The 22,434-nt window shown below is 41.0% G+C and overlaps 1 protein-coding gene across 6 annotated transcripts in view; it reads right to left on the bottom strand.

Annotated features, from left to right (window-relative positions):
* CAMTA1 (calmodulin binding transcription activator 1) overlaps positions 1–21,942 on the bottom strand; it is an 828,802-nt gene extending 806,860 nt beyond the window's left edge. For 2 of the 6 annotated variants that reach the window (XM_040460048.1, XM_040460066.1), the window contains exons 1-3: positions 21,760–21,931; positions 17,127–17,196; positions 11,971–12,089 (exon numbers count right to left, since the gene is read on the bottom strand). In XM_040460048.1, the coding sequence (XP_040315982.1) occupies positions 11,971–12,089; positions 17,127–17,196; positions 21,760–21,849 (279 nt within the window). In that variant the 5' untranslated portion in view covers positions 21,850–21,931. Of the gene's footprint in view, positions 1–11,970; positions 12,090–17,126; positions 17,197–21,759 lie in introns of all 6 variants that reach the window. The other 4 variants (XM_040460083.1, XM_040460077.1, XM_040460058.1 and 1 more) reach the window with 4 other exon arrangements.
* Positions 21,943–22,434: the final 492 nt, after the last annotated feature.

Genomic DNA, 22,434 nt, shown 5'->3' with positions numbered 1-22,434 from the left:
CCTCTCTCACTCTGTCCTTAACCTTCTGTTGGGACTTTCCCCCTTTCCTGAAGTGCTACCCACCCTTTTTTTAAAAGGGAACTACTTCACGCGTGAGTTACACACAGAATAATGGTCCCTCTTTTTCCAAAGGCTTTTGGTCACTGAAGACCCACTATGTGCCACTGTTTTAAGTTCTATGGACCCATCAGTAAACAGGACAGGTGTCTGCTCTGTAGATGTTACGCCTTTTGAAAAACCCCTAGAACTAATAAGCAATTATACAAAGTCTATCACCTTCCTATATACCAGTAATGAACAAGTGAAATTTGAATTTTAAAATACAATATTAGCACCTCCCCCCCCCAAAAGTGAAATAACTACGCATAAATCCAACAAAATACGTACTAGGTCTGTATGAAAAAAAACTATAAAACTCTGATGAATAAAATCAAATAATTAAATAAACCGAGACATAGTGCATATACACAGATAGGGAGACTTATTTTCAAAATGTCCATATGTCCATTCTTTTAAACTTGATCTACAGATCCAATGTAATCCCAATCTAAATCCCAGCAACAAAATGATTCTTAAGTTTATACAGAGAGGCAAAAGACCCAGAATAGCCAAGTCAATACTGAAGGACAAGATCAAAGTCAGAGGTGGGTGGTGCCTGGGTGGCTCCAACGGTTAAGTGTCCAGATTCTTGATTTTAGCTCAGGTCATGATCTCGTGAGATCAAGCCCCACATGGGGCTCTGCACTGAGAGCAAGGAGCCTGCTTAGGATTCTCCCTCTCCCTCTCTTTCTCTGCCTCTCACCCGCTCATCCTGTCTCTCTCAAAATAAACAAACTTAAAAAAACACACAAAAAACAGTGTGGTATTGCCAAAATAGACAAATCAATGTAAACAGAGAACCCAGAAATAGACCCACATGAATACAGTCAACTCATCTTTGACAAAAGAGCAAAAGCAATACAATGGAGCAAAGATAGTCTTTTCAACAAATGGTGTTGGCTCGTAGGTGGAATTTAAGGAACAAAACAGATGAACATAGGGGAAGGGAAGGAAAAATAAAGTAAGATAAAAAAGAGAGGGACGCAAACCAAAGAGGCTCTTAATTACAGAGACAAACTGAGGGTCGACGGAGGAAAAGGGGGGTGGGGGGTGGAGGTGGGCTACATGGGTGATGGATGGGCACTAGGAGAGCACTTATTGGGATGAGCACTGGGTGTCATATGTAAGAGATGAATCATTAATTCTACTCCTGAAACCAATACTACACTATGTTAACTAACACGAATTTAAATTAAAAATAAAAAAATAAAAGATAAATAAATTTTTTAAAAAGGCAAATGGTGTTGGAACTGGACATCCACATGCAAAAAAAAAGAATCTAGATCATACATCCTTCACAAAAAATCAACTGAAATGATTCCAGACCTAAATGTGAAATGCAAAACTATAAAACCCCTAGAAAATAACACAGGAGAAAACCTTGACACCCTTGGACATAGTGTTACTACACCAAAGGCACGATCCACCAGGACCCATGAAAGAAGTAACTGTTAAGCTGGACTTAAAAAAAACTGAAATCTCTGTCCTGTGAAAGACAAAGTCAAGAGAACGACTGGGAGAAAATATTTGCAAAACCACATCTCATAAAGGATAACTCTCCGAAATATACAGAGAATTCGTAACACTCAACAGTAAGAAAGCAAACAACCTGATTAAAAAATGGGCTAAAGATTTTAACAGACCAAAGAAGAGATATAGATGGCAAACAAGCATATGAAAAGATGCTCCATATATCAGTCATCAGGGAAATGCAAATTAAAACAAGGAGATACCCTTACACACCTATTAGAACAGCCGAAATCCAGAACACCAACACCAGCAAATGCCAGAAAGACAAGGAACAACAGGAGCTCTCAGTGTTGCTGGGAATGCCAACAGGACAGGCACTTTGGAAGACAGTTTGACAGTCTCTCATAAAACTAATCATACTCTTACCATAGGACCCAGCCACCACACTCCAAGGAGTTGAAAACTTATGTCCACACAAAACCCTGCGGATGTTTATACCAGCTTTATTCGTAATTGCCAAAACTTAGAAGCAACTAAGATGGCCTTTAGTACATCAACAGACAAACCATCGTCCATCCAGGCAGTGGAATATTAGTCACCACTAAAAAGAAAAGAGCTACCAAGCCATGAAATGACATTTTCACACCAAGAGTGCACCATAATGGGAACGAGGGACTCTGGGTGATGATGGTATGTCAGTTGTAAGAGAGGTACCACTCTGGTGGGGGGCACTGGTAGTTGGGGAGGCTATTCATGTTTGCGGGCAGGGGTTGTTGTATGAGAAAACTCCCTGTGCCTTCCTCTCAATCTGCTATGAACCTGAAACTGCTCTAAAAAAATTTAAACCTTAATTTAAAAACTTTTTTTTTTCATAACAGAAAAGGTAGAATGGGTGGCCTGGGTTCAAGGGCTCCTGTTGCAGCATCTCTGGTGGCCATGCCCTCTATCATAAGCTCCCTCTGACTTCAAGCACAAGAGGCTCTACTTTCTAGACCAGGTCAAGCTACCTCTCAGCTTCCTGTTTTCTTGGACATGGAACCTTCTCTTTTTTTCCCCAGAAACTCCTTGCGAATCCAAAAAGAACGAACTCAAGGTTAAGAACTCAGAATTCCACCTAGATGTGCGCACGCACCCCTGCTCAGTCCTGCCCAACTCCCCAGAGCCGCAGCCCCTTCCCCTCTCCTCCTTTCTCCCCAGGTATAAACAACAGGTTGGTTGAGTTTCACATTTATTTCAACTCTACACCCTGGTTCACCAGACCAGAGAACACACAAGCACCAAAGCATATGAGAAAGCCTCAAGAAATCCACACATCCTACCCATAATACTCTCCCCTACAGAGAAAACACTCTCCCAAACACAAATGTATCTTCATCACATCCACCCCAGCCCATCTGTGGTTTCTCAGCCATCTAGAAAGGATTTCTTTGTGTGTTTTTTCTTTTTCCTTTTTTTCCAGCTTTCTAAAAGCATTAAAATTGGAAAACTTAGGTTATATTTTAGGAACTTCTCTTAAAATCTTCAACAGAACTTCATAATCACCAAGAATACAGAATTTATCATTAGAAACATTTGGTAGGTAGTATTAAAAAGACTGGAAGGTGGACAGACAGGTAGGTAAGTAGGTGTTATGAGGTTCAGCTTTAGGGATCTGCTGTTTTCAGCTATTTGGGCCAAATGGAGATGGGAAAGAAAGAGAGTGGAGATGATCCTTCAAGCTACCTCTTCAGAACAAGGTCACAAAAATTAGAATATGCCTCCACATAACTCCTACTGCCACCTGTACTTTTTTTTTTTTTTAGTTTATTTATTTATTTTGAGAGAGAGTGCAAGTAGGGAAGGGGCAGAGAGAGAGTGGGGGAGACAGAGAATCCCAAGTAGGCTCCATACCACCAACACAGAGCCCGGTACAGGGCTCGAACCCACGAACCATGAGGTCATGACCTGAGCCAAAGTCAGATGCTTAACCGAAAGTCAGACGCTTAACCAAACGGAGCCCCTCAGGCCCCCCTGACCACCTGTACTTTAAAAGGGCTTCCTATATTACAAGATATTAACAGATGCTTTAGATAAATACCAAAACACAAACTGCATTCTCTTACTTCTAGGTACAAGAGAAAAAGATTCTAGAAAGCTCAATTGTATCCCATGAAGCCAAAGTACACCAAAATATACCTGAGAGGTATAAGGGCAGCAGAGCTGGGACTCAAGTCAAGTGAAATTAATCAGAATACACTTCTAGGGGCTGAGATTCTTCATCTAGGTTAAGTTTCTACCCAGAACTTGTTAGAAATGCACATTCTTAAGCCCCACCCCGAACCTACTGGAGCAGAGAGTGGGGGTGGAGCCAAGCAATCTGTGTTTTTAACAAGCCCCCCAGGTGATTCTGATGCCAGCTCAGCTTGAATACAACGGAGCTAAAAAGAATGCCCACCTCTCCATGTATCCTTCCCTTTTCCATCTCAGCTGGTTTTCCAGCAGGACTCAGCTTCCCTTATGGGAAGTCATCACCACCAAAGTCTCCCACCGTTACTACATAGTGCAGGGCAGGTGATCCCCATGAGACCCACTGCTCGGAGGGCACAGAGTATACAGAGTTCCAATGCAACTGAAAACTCTACTCAAACCCTCTTCTTCCCTCAGAAAAACATGGCCCCAACTGGATCCTCACTGGTACTTGAACATTTTAAAAATCTCAGGAAACAGCTGTGCGTTAAGACCTGTGCAAAAGGACAATCTATTCAAATTTCAGCTCCAGTGCCAGACAGGTATCAAAGCTTGGGAGGAGATACCAAAGAAGAACCTTGAGGGTGCTTACTCCACTAAGTCCAGGGAGATGGAAAACCCCTAAGCTGTTGGGGTGATGAATATGTTACAGAATTACATGGTGGTGACGGTTGCACAACTGTGTATATACTATACTAACAACCTCTGAACCAGGGCACCTGGGTGGCTCAGTCAGTTAAGTGTCCGGCTCTTGATTTCGCCTCAGGTCATGATCTCAGGGTTTGTGAGATGGAGCCCCGTGTTGGTCTCTGTGCTGACAGCGCAGAACCTGTTTGGCATTCTCTCTCTCTCCCTCTCTCTGCCTCTCCCCAGCTTGCATGCATGCGCGTGTGTGCGTAAGTGCACATTCTCCCTCTCAAAATAAATAAAAACATTTTAAAAAATAAATTAAAAAAGTAAAAGTCACTGAACCATATGTTTTAAAAATAAAGGATGATTAACAGTAAAAAATAAATAAACACATACCCCAGCTGGACCCAAGCCTGCCTTGAACGTCCTCCACTCCCAAACAACTCTGAAAGCAACAGTGATTGAGCCTCCAAAACTGGAGAACTGGGCTTGCAACATATCCTAGAAGGTGACTTAGCACGTTCGTGAAGACTGAATAGAGGCCAAGCAGGTGGCTCACCCAGCACTCAGCTGACAGGTGGCAGAGTCAAGACTAGACTAGATAGAACCAGTTCCTGACTGTCAGTTCTGTACCCTTTCCAGGTATCAGTGGTCCTTGAGTTCACTACGAAAGTTTTCATTTCACATCTTAATTTTATATAACCTGAAAAAAATAAAACCTAAAAACCAATTTTTCTGGGGCGCCTGGGTGGCTCAGTCGGTTAAGCGTCCGACTTCGGCTCAGGTCATGATCTCGCGGTTTGTGAGTTCAAGCCCCACATCGGGCTCTGTGCTGACAGCTCAGAGCCTGGAGCCTGCTTCCGATTCTGTGACTCGCTCTCTCTCTGCCCCTCCCCTGCTCACGCTTTATCTCTCTCTGTCTCAAAAATAAATTAAGAAACATTAAAAAAAAATCTTGGGGCGCCTGGGTGGCTCAGTCGGTTAAGCATCCGACTTCGGCTCAGGTCATGATCTTGCGGTTTGTGAGTTCAAGTCCCGCGTCGGGCTCTGTGCTGACAGCTCAGAGCCTGGAGCCTGCTTCAGATTCTGTGTTTCCTTCTCTCTCTGCCCCTCCCCTGCTCATGCTCTGTCTCTCTCTGTCTCAAAAATAAATAAAACATTTAAAAAAAAAAATCTTTCTACCACACAGATCCACTGCTCAAGTTCGTGGTCTATGATTACAACTGCTTGGGTAGCCATTTAAGATGTTCTCAGGCTAATGAGAAAAAGCAGAAGTGAACTTCAGACTAAATCATGTATTTGTACCAAGGCCTAACAAGAGACTTCTAGAAATGCTTGCTGAGCAAAAATCAGTTTCTAAATAGTTCAACAGAGAGAGGGATGGGGTCACTGCAGGGCACATGATAGTGCCACGTGCCAAATTCAAAAGACCCTGCTTGAGAACACTCACTCTTACATTCATGTTGCAAGAGACTTTGTGTGTGTGTGTGTGTGTGTGTGTGTGTGTGTGTACATATGTATATATATATACACATGTATATGTATATACGTATATATATATATATATACACACATACATATATATATGAGTTTTATTTCTGCATAAGAACTCCAAGAGTTCACAAATTTATACTGAGTTTTTTGCGTTTTTACCCATTTCATTCATTCAACAAATATTTATTGTACAGACTATGAGCCAAGTATTCTCCTAAATGCTACATCTTGAAATAATATTATATAATAAAAATCATTTGGATGAAAACTAAGGGAGGTCTGCAGGACTTTCCTTCCTTTAAAAAAAACTTCTTTAACATCTTATCCAAATATCATAAACATTACTCTAACTCTCTGCATGGAAGAGCTGCTTCTCCTGCCGTTCCTCAGAGCCAAACCCGCCTGCTTTGACCTCTCCTCACCTGTCGTGCCCCACAGATGTGGAAGGACATCTGCCCCCAGCATTTCAGTACATCCAATCTCCCTCTGCTACTCCCAATGCTAAACTGATACAGGCTGACTGATTTGCACGCTCATTTGGATTCTGGTATCCATTCATCTCACCTCATACTACTAAGTTAAACAGAGGAATTATAGTTAGCCCAACTATAATTCAAAATTCAATGGCTTCCCTCTTAAAACTTCACTCTCTGTCATGGTCACATCTGCACTTGCCTATCTGCATATTAACCAGGAGGGCCCTGCCTGGCCTCAGAGAATAACCTGAGAACATTTGAACTGTTCTCACAGCCAAAAGCTACACAAAACAAAGGCCAAGCTCAGGTTAACTAGCCTTCTGAGTCATCGATGAATACCTCACTCACTTTCCTAAGGCTAATGCTTTTCCTTTGAGCTCCCATCATGGAAGTCTGAAGGGTGCTCAATGATCCCCCCCCCCAAAATGTGGATCTATATTTCAGAAAGACAACATATATATTCACTAGGAAAACCAATCATTGCAAAAATTACAGCCCTAAATGTATGATTCTGTAAGGTATACAAAAGAAAAATTAAAATACAAAAAACACTCAAGAATATATGCGAACACAAAAAAAATGAGCAAAGGAATTTTGAAAAGGTGGCTTCTAATTAAAATAAAACAACTGAAATGAAGAAGATCATAAACCTCAGTCTTAAAGCCTATTTTCCTGACCTGAATATAAAAAATTGAAGGAAACAAAAAATACTCAGGACTTAAAAGTGTCATTCTCTCCCTATAAAGGGACCCTCAGGTTCCTTGGCCTGAGTTAGAATGCACCAGTCTGTAGCTATAGGCTCTCTACCGACATTTTAGGATTAAAGAAGACGCATTTTATATGAAGATCTCTGAAGCTACCACCAACTTAAAAACCTTCGGTGCAACTTTAAGATCAGTACAAACTAGAACTCTACTTTGCTTACTCTAGAGAAACTCTGCATTAGAGGAAAAACAAAAGAAAGAGCATTAATAGTTCAAAAATAGTAGCAAGCAAAAGCGGTTTGAACATTTAAGGAGAACATTCTCATTATAAAAGGTTTGTTGGTGTGGCATTAGTTTGGCTTTGGAAGAATGCCATCTGAAATCCAGACCCACCCCCCCCCCCCCCCCCCCCCCCCATGCAGTAGTTATATTTTAAGTCAAACAGCTAATTAATGACTAAACAAAAGAAATTTCAGTCTGGACAACGTACACAGAGTACTAATATGTGTAATTACGAATAGTCATTTGTGCAATCAGAAAGTTACATTAGCATAATTATTTCTGGCTCTGGGCCTTAAAAATATTAACTTAAAATGTAGAAACCTTATAATAGCGCACCTAATGAAGATGTGAATACCAAAACTGATTATGAAATAAGAGCTGGTTCTTTAACAAATTTGCTCTGTTTAAATGCATTCCTTCTCTCCTGCCCTGGATATAAAAATCAAACCTAACCCTCAAGTTACACACAGATTCAAAATTTCTACTTCTAATATTTTTTTCCATTATCCGGAGCCTACATATTAATATTCATTAAGACTCAAAACTACTTCCCTAGGAAAGGGGTGCTATTTAAAAAAAAAAAACAAAACTTCATACAAACACACATTGAGTTTATATATAATACTTAAAGATGTAAATAAAGAAAGAAGCCAAACAATTTTAGAAAACAAGAAGATTAGAAGTCACTAAACGGCTCGCAAGATCTTGAGAAAGTCTATTTGAAATTATTCTTTGGGACCGAACTGTAGACAGAACAGGCTCTGAAAGCAGGCTGCAAGGTTAAATTCCCAAGTCCACCACTCTTGGGCACATTACTTAACATCTCTGTGGCTCAAATCTCCTCATCGATACCATAAGGATAATCACATAACCTGCCTCACAGGATGAATTCAAGGAGTAAATGCGATTATTCACATCAAGGACCCACCAGTGCCTCGCACACGATAGATGCTGGCTCAATGCTGGTTGCCATAATTACTGCCACCATCATCATCATCATCATCATCATCATCATCCCTCCTCTGTCACCTGCAAGAACCTGAGCAAAGGGTGTGTGTGGCTGAGAAAGCATAGTCCAAAACTGATTTGTTTTTAGACACAACATTTGTTTTGCAATTGCAAGTAACATTCAAGAAGGGCAGGAGCTTTTACCTATTCCAATGCAGTAAGAAAGGTTAAAGTAGCTTAGTTGGACCTCCCTACCTTCTGGTAGTCTTCCTTTTTAGTGACTTTCACTTCACAAATATTTGCACATGAACCCACAAGATGAATCCTATGTTAACTCTTTTTATTCCAAAAGTAAATTACAGAATGGATTTGCCAAGTACACTAATGTGGTTGAGAGTTATGGGTCTTTGGTTAAAAGCCAAGACAACACACAACAGAATGAACATTCCTACGAATTAGTAAACAATATACAAGAAATTAAGCTCGGAGAGAGATGGGCCCTTGCAAGTGTGCTAGCTTGACCAAATTAGTCAACCACTTTTTACCAACATACCCTCAATGGTAAAAGGAAATACTGCATATCTTGTAATGTTATTATCCGGCTTAGAAATAATTACACACGGTGCCAGCCACCAGCAAGGAACACAGGCTCGATAAATGGCAACATCTGAATGGGCACAACCTTACTCTCCCTCTCGCAACAAATACGCGGCACACAGTACAGAAGTTGGGTTTGCTCAAATAATCACCAATATTGCAACACCGACATGAGTAAAGGAATCTCTCAAAAGTACGGAGGAGTCCCATCATGCCCAGGACGTGCACTGCACACACCCAGCAGACAGCAAGCGCGGGCGGCAGAGACACCTGGTACAGGCAACTCCGGCCGCCAGGCTGCCGTGCACACGGGCCGCGCAGGGACCTGGAAAACAGGGATCGGCCGTGCTCTCCGCCACTCTCCCTCCCTCCAGCCTCTCCCAGTGGGGGCGCTTCATCCCAGGCAAGGGGGATCTAAAGCAGTTTTTGTACAATACCACTCCTAAATACAAGCTTCTTCACTGAGTCCTCCACCAAAACACAACAACCTATTCCAACCCCAGAGGGAAACGGGCCCCTGCTAATGGCAGGATGGCTACACTTTATGAGCGACTCGAGAGGCCCCACGGGCAATTCTGACTAAGCGTGCCTCTGCCGTACACAGGGCCTACAGCCCCAATGAGAGTCAAGTCCACAAAGTACACCTCCATCGGGTCCAGTGTCAGCGTGCAGGCTGGCAGGCTGAAGAGCATAGGGAAATGCCAGTGCCCAGCTAGATCAAAGGAGGCGCTTTAACACAAGTACTGACTGTTTTGTTCCTATCAGCCAAGCCAGTTAAAAAAAAAAAAAAAAAAAAAAGGCAGGTTACCATCCCCACATAACACTGCAGAATTAAGGACTCCTAAGACTTCAGCTGTCACTCCAAGATTCCCCTATTTTTCCCAAAGCCAAAAATAAACAAGAAAGAAAGCCGATGTCCTCTGCATTGAAATGAAATATGGGCCAACCTTTAAAGTCCGTTCTCTCGTAAGAGTGTTTGTCGGTGTTGAGCTGACACAGAACTGAGAGAACAATGGGTCACGAGGGAAGAGGGTGCGCGCCTCGACCCCTGTGGGCTGAGCCACCCCTGCTGCCTCCAGCCACCCTTGGGACCACGCTTTGTTCACTGGTGTTTTCAGCAGCAGTGACAGCGTGCGTGAACCGTCCGCGGGTCTCAGAGCCCCCAGGTGTATGTTTCGCCACAAGAGGGGACCATGGTCTCCCCGCTAGACGCGGACTTTCACAACACTGTGGTCTCCGAGGAGCAATGGGGGTCGGCGTCCTAGAAGGAAATACAGAAGAGCTCTGTATTTTCCTTTTAAGCTCATCATCAACAAAAATTGTCTGTTATGTATTTTATAACGGATCTGAAGTAAGAGTTGAGTGGAATGTGTCAACCACCAGAGGTAAATAAACATGAAAGTGAAGGCCTGTGCACAGATCCAGTCTACCAAGTGGGCTTCGGCTACCGTGACTCCAGCTTCAGAAGACCCTTAAGACCACAAATTTTAATTAAGCACTTGCTGGTTCTGGTTTCAAATACAATTTCAAAACGTAATTAAAAATAAATTGCCAATTTCACGTAAAACGTAATATGGAAGAAATACATACCAATTACATGTTTTATTTCATTTCTAAATAAACTGGAGATAATGTATAATGGTATGGTAGCAGATCCATGTTGCAGGGAGAACTAAGAAACATACTGAGGTTTTAAATAATTCATGACCTAGTTATGACCTACTGAACAGTTCCCAAATCATACTATTTTGTTTAGAGAGTAATGATCTATGATTAAGACTAATTTTCAGCATATTTACTTCGTTTTCACGTTTACAATAGTTAATCAATGACTGATTAAAACAACAGGCCTCTAAACTGGCTAATGTTTGTCAAGGTAACAGTGTTCTGTCTAAGGGGGAAATATAATTTATGCAAATAATCAAAATATACGTACCTCAAAAGAAATTTAAAATCAGTGGAGACAAGGAAACAAAGCTATGAGGGTCTAGCGAGTATTTAAATCTGTAAACTGGAGTAAGTAGAGAGACTCTCACCCACAGAACCTCTTAAAACTCAAAATAAAAGCACTCTGGGTCAAGAAGTTAGAGCAAAATAATCTTGCAAAAATAAGGTAAACAGGCAGCACTATTTGTCTTATGTCTTTTAACAAAACCGAGAGCCCAATACAGAGGGTGCGTATTTAACTTAACTTGGAAGTGAACGCCGAACCAGCAACACAAACTGACTTAGAGCAAGGTTGGAAAACGAGTAATCACAGCCATCTGAATCAAAGGAATAGAATTCCCAAACTGAGGGACACATACCCAGCTCTCAACCAGTAACAATGAATGGGTATTACCCTACCTAAATTGAAATACTCGGATTTCAAAATAAGAAAGATGACAAAGGGATCCATGCCTAATATCAAGACTCCCAGACAAGATTCACCAAAAAAAGAAACCTCATCCGAGAAGATCCTTTCATTCATTCTCCTTTACCAAATCTTCTAATTGGCTGCCAAATATACAATCTACCATACGGCCTCCGTTCTCAATAAGAATTCCTATCATTAAGGTAAACCCATTAATTCTCCATGCAAACCCTTCATCACAGAGGACTGGGAGCTGTTTTGCTAATAAGAAACCTGCCCTTCCCACAGAAACTTCACATTGTCAAGACACTGCATGTTCTATGGAACACTGGGGCTGTATCTTTATTAATTCATGACGACATAAGAACTAGTGTTTAACTGAGATGCAAGCAGAGTTAACCACCAAATGCAAAAGCCGCCAAAATGCAAGAAAACACAAATACAGTAGCTCGTGCTACCTTACTTAGTAAGTCAGCGTGCACGTTAGATTTTTCAACACAAGCCAAGCAGATTAGAGACCGTTCAAGAAACATGTTGGTTTCTGTTAAACCCAGATAAAATATTCTTCTCATTTACAACTTCCTAGTTCAGTATTTTGATTTTAAAGCTAATAAAAAGTAGTACTATGCAAAATGACCTAACAATTTTGCCCTTAATATAATTATACCCCTAAAAATAGAAATTTATCTACCTCATTAGTGTTCCAACGGTGCCTCTCTTTGGGTAAACTTGAACATTTCGGCAGACATTCAAGCAGCTTTTTCGGTAAAAAGATTTTTACATGACTACTATTGCTGTTCCCATGATCATCTATAAAGAAGAAAACAATAGATTCAGAGAAAATAATAGAGAAAATCTCCTTTTAAGTACACTGGCAAGGTCAGAAATGGCAGCTTGGTTTGGTCACTGTGAGACCAAGAGCACCAATCCCTCTTGGTTAGCAACGCTCATTTACACACTGATCAGATAGGTGGCAGCAGGAATCTGGTCAAGAGGCTCTAACGTGTAAGATGGAGCTTTTGCTCCGTGACAAGCGAAGAACAGGGAATATCCCAGCAGCTGCCCATAACCAGAACATTACTTTTAAAGGTTCTCCCACCAGGTTCCCATGAAGTACATCCAAATTGCAAAAGGAGTTAACCTCACAAAACCCTGAAAACTTCTACTAACCTGTTGAAAAAGTTTTAAGTGTTTTAGGGAAGAGGAATTAGAATAAAATATGACTATTTTATTCATAAACTAATACTACTTCATCCCCTTGAATACAAATGAGACTTATCCTTTCAAAAGCAAATTACAAATCTTATCAATATAAAGACTCTAAGCTACAGTTAGCTACCTAGGTAAATACAGAGGCTGGTCCTTCTAGCCTAAATCTAAAAACATACCATCTTAATTAACTTGATTTACATATACATATCTATTTAATTAATGTCTTTCATCAAAAAGTAACTCTTCTAAATCAGTGATAGAAAAGTTCATTACTTTCAGACAAGACGGTATGTCTGACTATCTGATAATCAGTCTCCCAAATACTTTATAGAAGAGATCATTTCCTTTATGTATTATTTCATTCATTCATTCATTCATTCACAGATCATTTCTTGTTTCATTCCCGTAACAAAAGTCTCTTCGCCTGGCTCAAAATTTCTTGCCCATTCTGGCACATTTAGGTCAAAGTTTCAAATTACCCAGTCTGGTTTCTGTTTTTTGTTTTTTTAATGCAAAATGGAAGCCCCAATATCCAAAGAGTGCAATGCATAACCAGGTACTAGGAGCAATACATTAAAATACTAAAGACTGAATTTGCTCCAGAAAGTCATAGTTAAAATAACTTATTCTGATACTAAAAGGTATAACCTGAACTCCAAATCAAGAGTCCAGAATTCTGACCCAGTTCTGCTACTTTCTAATTGTGTGACCTTGGGTAAGTTACTTAATATCATCGGTTTTCTAAATCAAGGAGAATTAAGTAATCTCCAATTCTCCTCCAGGCATAAATCCCTAGGAAATTTACTGTCATTCAATAAATTTAAATGCCTTACAACTAAAAAACTTTATATAGGCATACAGGAACTAGTTAATAATATTAAAAGTGAAATACACCAATATATTTTTCCAGTCATTTCCTGTAATTCTGTTTAGCATAGCCTATTTTTTGAACACGTCAAAACCATAAAAGAATAAAAAACTTTCCACCGTCACAATAAAATCCTCTCCAAACATTTTTCATCTGATTAAGATATTTCTTCTCAAGGAAAAGATCTTAACAGAAAAATATTGGGCACAGAAAGAATTTGAAAAAATTTACTACATCACATGGAAATATTTTAAAGGGAGGAACTTAAGAGAATTTTAGCGTACTAAATCTTTTTTGGTCCATGAACTACACAACCAATTGAATTATAATGCCCAATCCTCTATTTCTATAAGCAGTATAAAAGCTTGAAAAACTTAAAAGCTGACGGCTTTTAAGAATCCAAAATTTTAAGAGCAAAATAAAATTAAACTTTAAAAAAATCTTGCTATGAAATCAGAAAACGAAGTGTTCGACTGAGAGAATGTTCATAGAAAGTTCTGTATTAATTACCCACTATAAACCGGTGTAATGCTATGCGCTTATGCATGCTCCCTGCACTTCATCCTCCCGAGGGAGGCACCATGGGCCATAAAACTTTAAAGCGCAGAATACCAAATCACATGAGCCTTCACCTCCCTTCTCTCTTCCCCTAAAGTGGTTTTATTCTCGTTTTCTAAAAAAATCTCCCATGATGTGTACAATTCTGAAAGCAGAAGTGAAATTCTAAAATCTATACTCAATTCAAATAGTCCCCATTTATCGGATGCCTTTTATGCAAACAGTACTACCCTCAGTGCTCAATCAGCAGGCTTACTCTGAACTGTATGGGACTAGTCGTATCTCTGAGAAAACTATTATTTAAAGGATAATTCTGAACAATAATGAACATAGTATTAAACCCCGGCTTCTATTTTTATGTTTGTGATCACAACCTGAGGTTAATTATCTATTCTTTTAAGCCTCCTTGAGGGACCCAGCTGTCCTGTGGCTATAAAACATATGAGTGTGTGTGTGTGTGTGTGTGTGTGTGTGTGTGTGTGCACGCTCCTACCTATGTGTATACACATGCATGTACACACAGACAGGTGTGTGCTGCTGCCTGCGTGTACATGTGTGTCCGTCCACACATGTAGGTATACACACGTGTGTGCATACACGTGGGATGAGAGAAAAGAGATACTCTTCTCAACGACACAACTAACTGCCACAGAAAACACTTCTGTCTTCCACTCTTGATACCAAATCAGGCAGCGGTGAATCGGCCCAAAGGCTTTTAAAGAGGAAAAGGAGAATGGCTGTGTAAGCACGGTCTCAATCACGATTCCAAATATAGCATTTTATGGGGATGCGCAGCCATGGGTTCAAAAGGAAGAGGAGTATGACAGGCCAATGGGTTCCCCTTAATCAGTTTTTAAACTGTGCTATTTCCAGAATTTTAGGTTCCTGCCGAATATAAATTGGATGTTTTTTAGAAACACAACAATGGGTAAATTTTCCCACTGTGCATTATGAAGATGGCAATTTTAATACTGGGTAAAGAATATTAGGAACTCAAATAGGCAGAATCTTGAAATTCATATTTTCAAATTTCGTTTTTTCCGGTTATAGTGTGATGAAGAGTAACTGCTTTTACAGGAAAAGAACTGCTCACGTGGCTAAACTGTGTAACTGTGTTTTTCAATTAAAAGCGGCTTTTTAGTGTGTTTGGAATGCCTATGCAGAATACAATAATTAGATAAATACATGTGCCAGTTTTCAAATCTCCACGTCAGTACCAAGACTGTAACAGAATCTTGAGTTAACGGTAAAAGTAAGGTTTACACTGGTTTCAGCTCCATCTCAGCATTTAATCCAAATCGTTAAACTTTGACACTGCAAAATGGAAGTGTCAACCAAACACGGTACAACATTTCATTATCATTATCTGGCAAAATATGCGTGTATGATATATGACTTCGCAAAATAATTTTCTAACCTACTTCACAATAAAAATAACTAGTGAAGCTCTTGAAATTGACAGATGATGTGCCTGGCTGACAGCTATAATTCTAGAGAATGAACCATCTTTTCCAGACAACCTTCAAATATTTTCCAAACAATAATTTTAGAGGCACAGTATAATTTAACTAAAACTCTCTAAAATGTGCGAAAATGCTCATTCGCTTTATTAGGCAAAAAGTGGAATTCTTGTTTTCATGTTTTATTTCTAAAAGCTGAAAGTCACATCACCAAATCCTTTCCAAAGATACGTATTTGAACTCTCTCCTTGGAATACATTTTGGCTTCTGCAAGGGAAATTATAACTACATTAACTCTAACCTGGAAATGATAACATCCATTTTATTTTGATTCATAATTAATAAAAATTAAATAATTTTGGTGAATAATTATGAACACAGTTATTCAATCAAGTTGATTATGATTAATCTCTCAACCTCTAGACCAAACTGTTCAAAATTAGTTGGTATAACAGTGAACCCAATTCCTAAATCTTATTGGAAATATATTTGATCAACAACTTGGAGTGGTAAAATTAAAAGGAAGCTCTACAATGTTTCTGTTCTGCTCTAATTATTATGTGCTTAGATTTAATTAGTAGGAAAGGAACTGATTCCAGAAAACATAAGCACATATTGTTATATTCAAGTCAGCAGAGCACTCACAGTAGCAAATACCACCGTTAGTAACCTAAGACCTTCAAATCATTACTCATCCAAAATAAATATTAATTAAGCACCAATGTGCTTAATTATGTGCCAAGCATCGGTATGATATCTTTCTAAAAGAAATTCTCCAAAATGAACTGAACTCAGTTGTAATTATCCGAAAGACTTTCTAAAGTTGAAAAAAAACAAAGTTTTATTTTGTTTTGAAGAAAACATACCTAATGTTGCTATTTAACAACCCCATTCCTCTTCTTCAAGTGTGTGATCATCACACCTTACCCTTTCTTTTCTTAGGCGGCCCAGATTTACCCTCTCCCTGTCAATCACACTACCAAAATCTCTGGTCCAGGTTTAGGTCAACTCCTAACTCGGGTTCAATAAACTTCTCACTATTCAGCTGCATTTACATTTTCCATTTAAAAATATGCGAACGGAGGCCGATAAAGTGGGAGCACAGGAGGTTTGCAATCAACTGCTTCAATTTGGGTTTTGGGGCATTCTCTCCTGCTTCATTCCATTCCATTTCATTTCATTTCATTTCAATTTGAGCTACCTGTGATCAAATAAACTTATTTTCTACTGTTTATTCAGAAGTAAACATTTGTGGGACTCTACGTCAGAAAGAATTTTATATTGTGTTCTCTCATTTAATTTCCACAATGACCCACCAGGGCATAATTACTCCCATTTTCCAGATGAAGAACCCGAGGTTCAGATTAGCTTGCCCAGGAGCCACAGCTAGTAAGTGACTCAGTGTGGCTTTTCCCACAGTAGCACGCGGCTACTCGAAGTCACGGGAAATGGACACTAGAATTCTAAAACTGTTGTATTAGTATCTAACATTTGCAGAGTGTTTTGAATTTCCCATGTGATTAAACCCTTTGCCTTTTTGAACCCCCACAGAAACTTTACAAAGGGAGTACTGTTTTGCTACCCCCAGAAGGATTAAGTAACTCATCTAAGATCACACAGCAAGTTAAAGGCAGAACCCAGGTCTCCCGAGGCCTGGTCACAGGCTATTTCCACTGCACTACGAGGATGGAATCACTCTCACTGCCAAGCCCACCCCTTCCTGTAAGTCAAAAGCTTTTCGAATCCTACCTTCTAGAGGTGGCACGGTGTTGAGAACACAGTAGGTGCTAGTTCCGCAGAATACACTTTGGGAAACGCTCTAAGGAAACAGAAAATAAAATGTAAAACTAATCTTTGAAAAAGATATATACTGGCTCTTCTGTGATATTCCTGCCAAAGATGCAAAACCTGAATCTAATCATGAGGAAACATCAAACAAATCCAAATTGAGGAACATTCCACAAAATGACTGGCCTGTAATCTTCAAGAGTGTCAAGGTCATGAGAGTCAGAAAGGACTGAGAACTGTTCTGTAGCAAAGGGGTCTGAGGAGACAACACAGTATGGACCAGGGTTCGGACTGGACCTTTCTCTACAAAGGTCACTGCAGGGTCACCTGGCACAGCTGCAGGAGCATCTGAGGATCAGAGGGTAGAAATGTCCCAGTGTTAATTTCCTGATTTTGATCACTACATAGTGGTTACAGAGGAGAATGCGCTCATTTGCAGAAAATACAGAAGCAAGTATTTGAGGATGATGAAACGCATCAGCAACTTATTCTCACACAGTTCAGGGGGAAAAGAGCTCTTTTGCACTACACCTGCAATTTTTCTGTAGGCTTAAGAGTGTTTCAAAATTTAAATTACATGTGTGTAAAAAAAGATACAGGCTGGTGAGCACACACTATGTGTATAATTTTTTTAATAGGGACCATATGTGCTGCACAGACAGGAAACGTTTGCTAAGAAGAACCAATGCCATATTCATTTTGCAGTTACAATGCGAACCATCTCCCAACAGTGAGTCAGACCCCCAACTCATTTGGAAGGACCTAAGGAGTCCAACTAACAGTGTGGCAGGTGCAGTGAGTCAGGAGGAAGTTGGAAGACCAGGTCTCTGCTCTCAGGCTGCTTCATGCAGATAAAATTACAGTTTTCATGTAAGGAAAACTATGTAACAGTAACTTTTTAAAAAGGAAAAAATTTCTGTGAGTCTTGCCAGTCAATTATTTCGGTCCTAAAAATATCCTTCTTCGGTTACAGTATTAAATAAGTTTTTAGATTATTCATCCTGCATTATAAACCACATATTTATATACTTAGAAAACCAAGGACAGTTTATAAGTTCAGCAACCACCCTTAACATCTTATATTTAAAATGTGAAAAGCTCAGTTCTCTCACTTGCCAGCTACCCCTGGGAAAGTAAACTAACGTCTGCATGACCTCATCACAAAGGGCAGTGACGGAGCCTCTCACCTCTCTCGCAGGGTTGCCCGGGAAACTTACATGGGGTGATGCGTACAAAAGTGCTTTAAATTCAAAACTACGACACAAATATGAAGCGCTATTGTTTCTGTGTTTAGTAAGAATAATCTGTAACAATGTTAACACTTTCTAAGAACTGACCAGTTGCCTCAATTGGGGGGGGGGGGGGGGGGGCGGGGCCAAAGAGAGCGTTGAAATCTGACTAAACTTGACCTCTGTGAATTTTCAATTTCTCTCCTTATACCGATGATCAAATGGTTCACCAGAGATGAGGTCTTTCTCCACAGTGTGACTGCTAGCAAACAGAATAACCATCAGCTCCCTACTTTACTGTTTCTAGAAAATTCTCGATCCAGGACTTTTACCGTCCCTTCCTCTGATTTAATCAACAATGGTACCTACTGATTAGCAACCTGTGGTAACACAGGGATTCTCCCCATACACTATCAACTAAGCTCAGAATTCACGCATCCTTTGGAAAAACCAACATTCATCTCTTCCCGTGACTGTGACTGTGGAATTACGGGGCATTATAAGGAGTGGGTGATGGAAAAGCCAGCAGCAGTCTGACTTCGAGTAACGTCTGCAAGAGCCGCCAGCCACAGCCTTCTAACCACATAACGCAACCTCTCATCTTAATGTTTCAGAATGGAAACTTGAAATTTTATGATGTTAAAAAGAATGCCTTACATTCAAAGCTTAACATTTTCTGGCTTCCTGTTACCAAAAGCAGATAGTATAAGTTTACACTTAACAAGACACCTTAACAACGGTCTGAGTGTCAAAAGATCCAAAAATTACTAATGTACAGTGGGATGCACTAATGAATGGCTTCATAAAAAAGGGCTTTTACATGCACCTAACTTCAAAGTTCGACAATAGGTAAATGAGCAGCAAAATGTACCAAATAACTAATAAGAAAAATTAAACACTAAAAAAGGAAAAAGTAACAGAACTACCACGAACAGTCAACCATGATTTCTCTTCAGCACTGGCATAATGAAGTCTTAATAGTTAACCAGAAAAGAAACTCCTTCACAAACACTGAGAGTGAAATCAAGTCATTCTATCCTCAAAAACGCTGGGTGCTCAAGGGAAAGAAGCTAAATCACAAGAAAACTTCCATGAGAAACGGCTACCAGACACTGAAGACCCACAGGCCAGACTCCAGGCGAGGCACTTTCACTCCACGGACCCTTACAAGGATTTCTAAAGCCTGTTCACAGCACAAAGCCAGAGGTGGCTCTGGGAGGAAGGAGCACCGGTCTGAGGGTCTGACTGTATCCCAGTCCCACAAACTGCTGAGGTCCAAAGCAAACAGCTGGCCTCTCTGTCCCCAGGACAATGCTCTAAGTGCAAAACCACAAGTTCAAGGGCAGACAGATCTGGGTCCACGTCCGCCCTCAGCTGCCCGTCTCCGTGCTGCCCTTCCTGGCTGACTCCAGCTCAACCGTCAAGAAGCCTTCCAATGACCGAGTTAGGCAGCCTTGCCGGTGCCATCCGAGCAGCCCGCGTTTCCCTCTCTGTAACTCCTTCTACTTGTTCTACAATTATTAAAGGAGCACCTAATGTGTACCAGACATTGTCCTAGGAGCTGGGACCTAGCAGTGAACAAGACAGACAAAGACAAAGGTCCTACCCTTGTGAGGTACCAGCCCGTGGGGGAAGGGGGGAGGGGGGTAGTGTGGTAAATGTCATGGATATAAAATGGATGGTGTGCTACAGTGAGAAATCAGGTAGGGAAAACACCATTTCTGAACGTGCATCCACACGTGGAGTACAAGGCCTCCTTGACTGAAGCATCAAGAAAGCTGGCTTCTCTCAACAACCAGATGAGCAGCTCTTAGCATGACTGCATGTCGGTAGTCCAGGGAGAGTTTCTGAATGCTGATACACAGGCTGTAACCCTGACGAGGTTACGTTGGAACATGTAGGGCTGGGACCTAGGCATCAGTATTTTCTGAAGGTTCCCAAGTGATCCCAAGATGTATGCAAGGATGGGAACCACTGAGGTAAACCAGCAATGTGACTCTGGGCAACTCGCTACTTTAATCAGCTTCCTCAGGAGCAAAAAGGGGGTTGACCTTCAACAGAGCATCTCCAACTCTCATGTGCACGCAGGTCACCTGAGGGCCTTGTTAAAATGCAGGTTCTGGGGCGCCTGGGTGGCGCAGTCGGTTAAGCGTCCGACTTCAGCCAGGTCACGATCTCGCGGTTCGTGAGTTCGAGCCCCGCGTCGGGCTCTGGGCTGGTGGCTCGGAGCCTGGAGCCTGTTTCCGATTCTGTGTCTCCCTCTCTCTCTGCCCCTCCCCCGTTCATGCTCTGTCTCTCTCTGTCCCAAAAATAAATAAAAAAATGTTGAAAAAAAAAAAATTTTTAAATGCAGGTTCTGATTCACAGGTCTGTGTGTGGCCCTGTGACACTGTGCTTCTAAGAGGCCCCCAGGCAATGCCCATGCCATGATTCGGGGCCATACCTTGAGTATCAGGAAGCAGATGGTCTAAAAGATCAGGAATTGGCTGGAAAAGACCCTTCCAGTCCTAACGTTCCTCCAGAATTCTATGAATTCCCAACAGACTAAAAAAGCATGCCTGTCTGTTAACACAAACTATAATAAAAAACCATTCCAGTAAATCCAAGCAAGACAATTAAAAGAAACTACAGGGATAGTGTCCGGCATCTCCAGAAGTACCCAAGAGGGGAGACACAGAGGCTCTATAAAATGTATTCCCTGACTTCAGAAAGTACTCTATCAAGTTGCAGATGATACTAAAAAAATGTAATGAAAAAATAATACATGATTTATTAAGGGCTAAAATGAGCAGATGGTGGCAGTACAGAAACTCAGTAACTCTCTGTGTACCAAGCACAAGGTCTTTGGAGGCATGGGCTCCCTTGAGAGAACCTAGGTCAGGGTGTGACACATACTTTTTGGATGCTGGAATAAATTAAGCAAAATGCTATATAAGAAGTGATTACAGGCCTTTGAACAGAGAAGTTGCATGATGAAAACTGTATTTAAAGTTCTTTGAAGTAAGGACTCAGAATATTTAAGTCTCCATAGAGTCCCTTTAAAGCCAGCTGAGGCCCCACACAGCTCATTAAATCAAAGGAGAGAGGCCACACTGAACGCAATAAACCACTTGCATCAATTAGAAACGATACATTAAAAAACTTTTGCCACATATTTTAGCATGACTCACATCGATTCTGCAAATTAGCTGGTCATTTCACATAACATGACATACAAGTGATGGAAATGAAAGCGGAGTCCGAAGTTCTCAGCACCTTTGCTCAAGTCACCAGTGTTGCCTAGCGTTCCAGGCAGTACGCCTGGATCAGTTAGGGAGGCTACTCAGAGCAAACTGTACCATGGCTCAAATACTATAAATATTTACTTCTTGCTGGTGTAAAGTCCAAAACGGGTGTTCCTGATCAGTAGAGGGCTCCCCTACCAGCAGCGGCTCTGGTACCCGGGCTCCTTCCATCCCGTGGCAGGCGCCCTCCCAGGTCACTGGGCTCTTCTGCCTCAGCCAGCAAAGAGGGCAAGCGCCCGGATAACCATGCCTGGAGGGTTTTACGGGCCAGGCCTGGAAGTGGCACACTTCCGGGCTCTCGTTCCATTGGCTAGACTTTGGCCACAAAGCCACGCCTAATTGCAAGAGAGGCTGGGAAATGTGGTCTGGCTACCTGCCCAGGAAGAGGAGATGGATGTCTTGATCAGCTACCAGCCCCTTGAACAATGCCATTTGTGTGTGTGTGTGTTTTTAATTACAGAAGAATCACTCCTTTCAGAAATGTCTTCTGTTAACCTACAACTCCACCTTCAATCCCTAAGGCTATCCAGCATCTAAAACCAATCTAGTAGCTTTTCTTCTCTGACAAGTATTTTTCTAACATACTCAAAATAAGGTGATCTCAAGGGCATCCTTAAAGGGATGTCAGGCTCCTTCGTCCCGGTATCTCCAGTACTTAATACTTAATGTCTAACACACAACAGAAGCGCAAATGTTTGTTGAATTCCCAGATGAATGACATTCCCAGGAGCTTGTGGAAAAGAAAAAAGAGAGTGG

The sequence above is a fragment of the Herpailurus yagouaroundi genome, unplaced genomic scaffold (genome assembly GCF_014898765.1).
Source record: "Herpailurus yagouaroundi ecotype Mexico unplaced genomic scaffold, PumYag 77, whole genome shotgun sequence".
In the NCBI taxonomy this organism is placed as follows: domain Eukaryota; kingdom Metazoa; phylum Chordata; class Mammalia; order Carnivora; family Felidae; genus Herpailurus; species Herpailurus yagouaroundi.
This window is presented reverse-complemented; position numbering and strand designations above follow the sequence as displayed.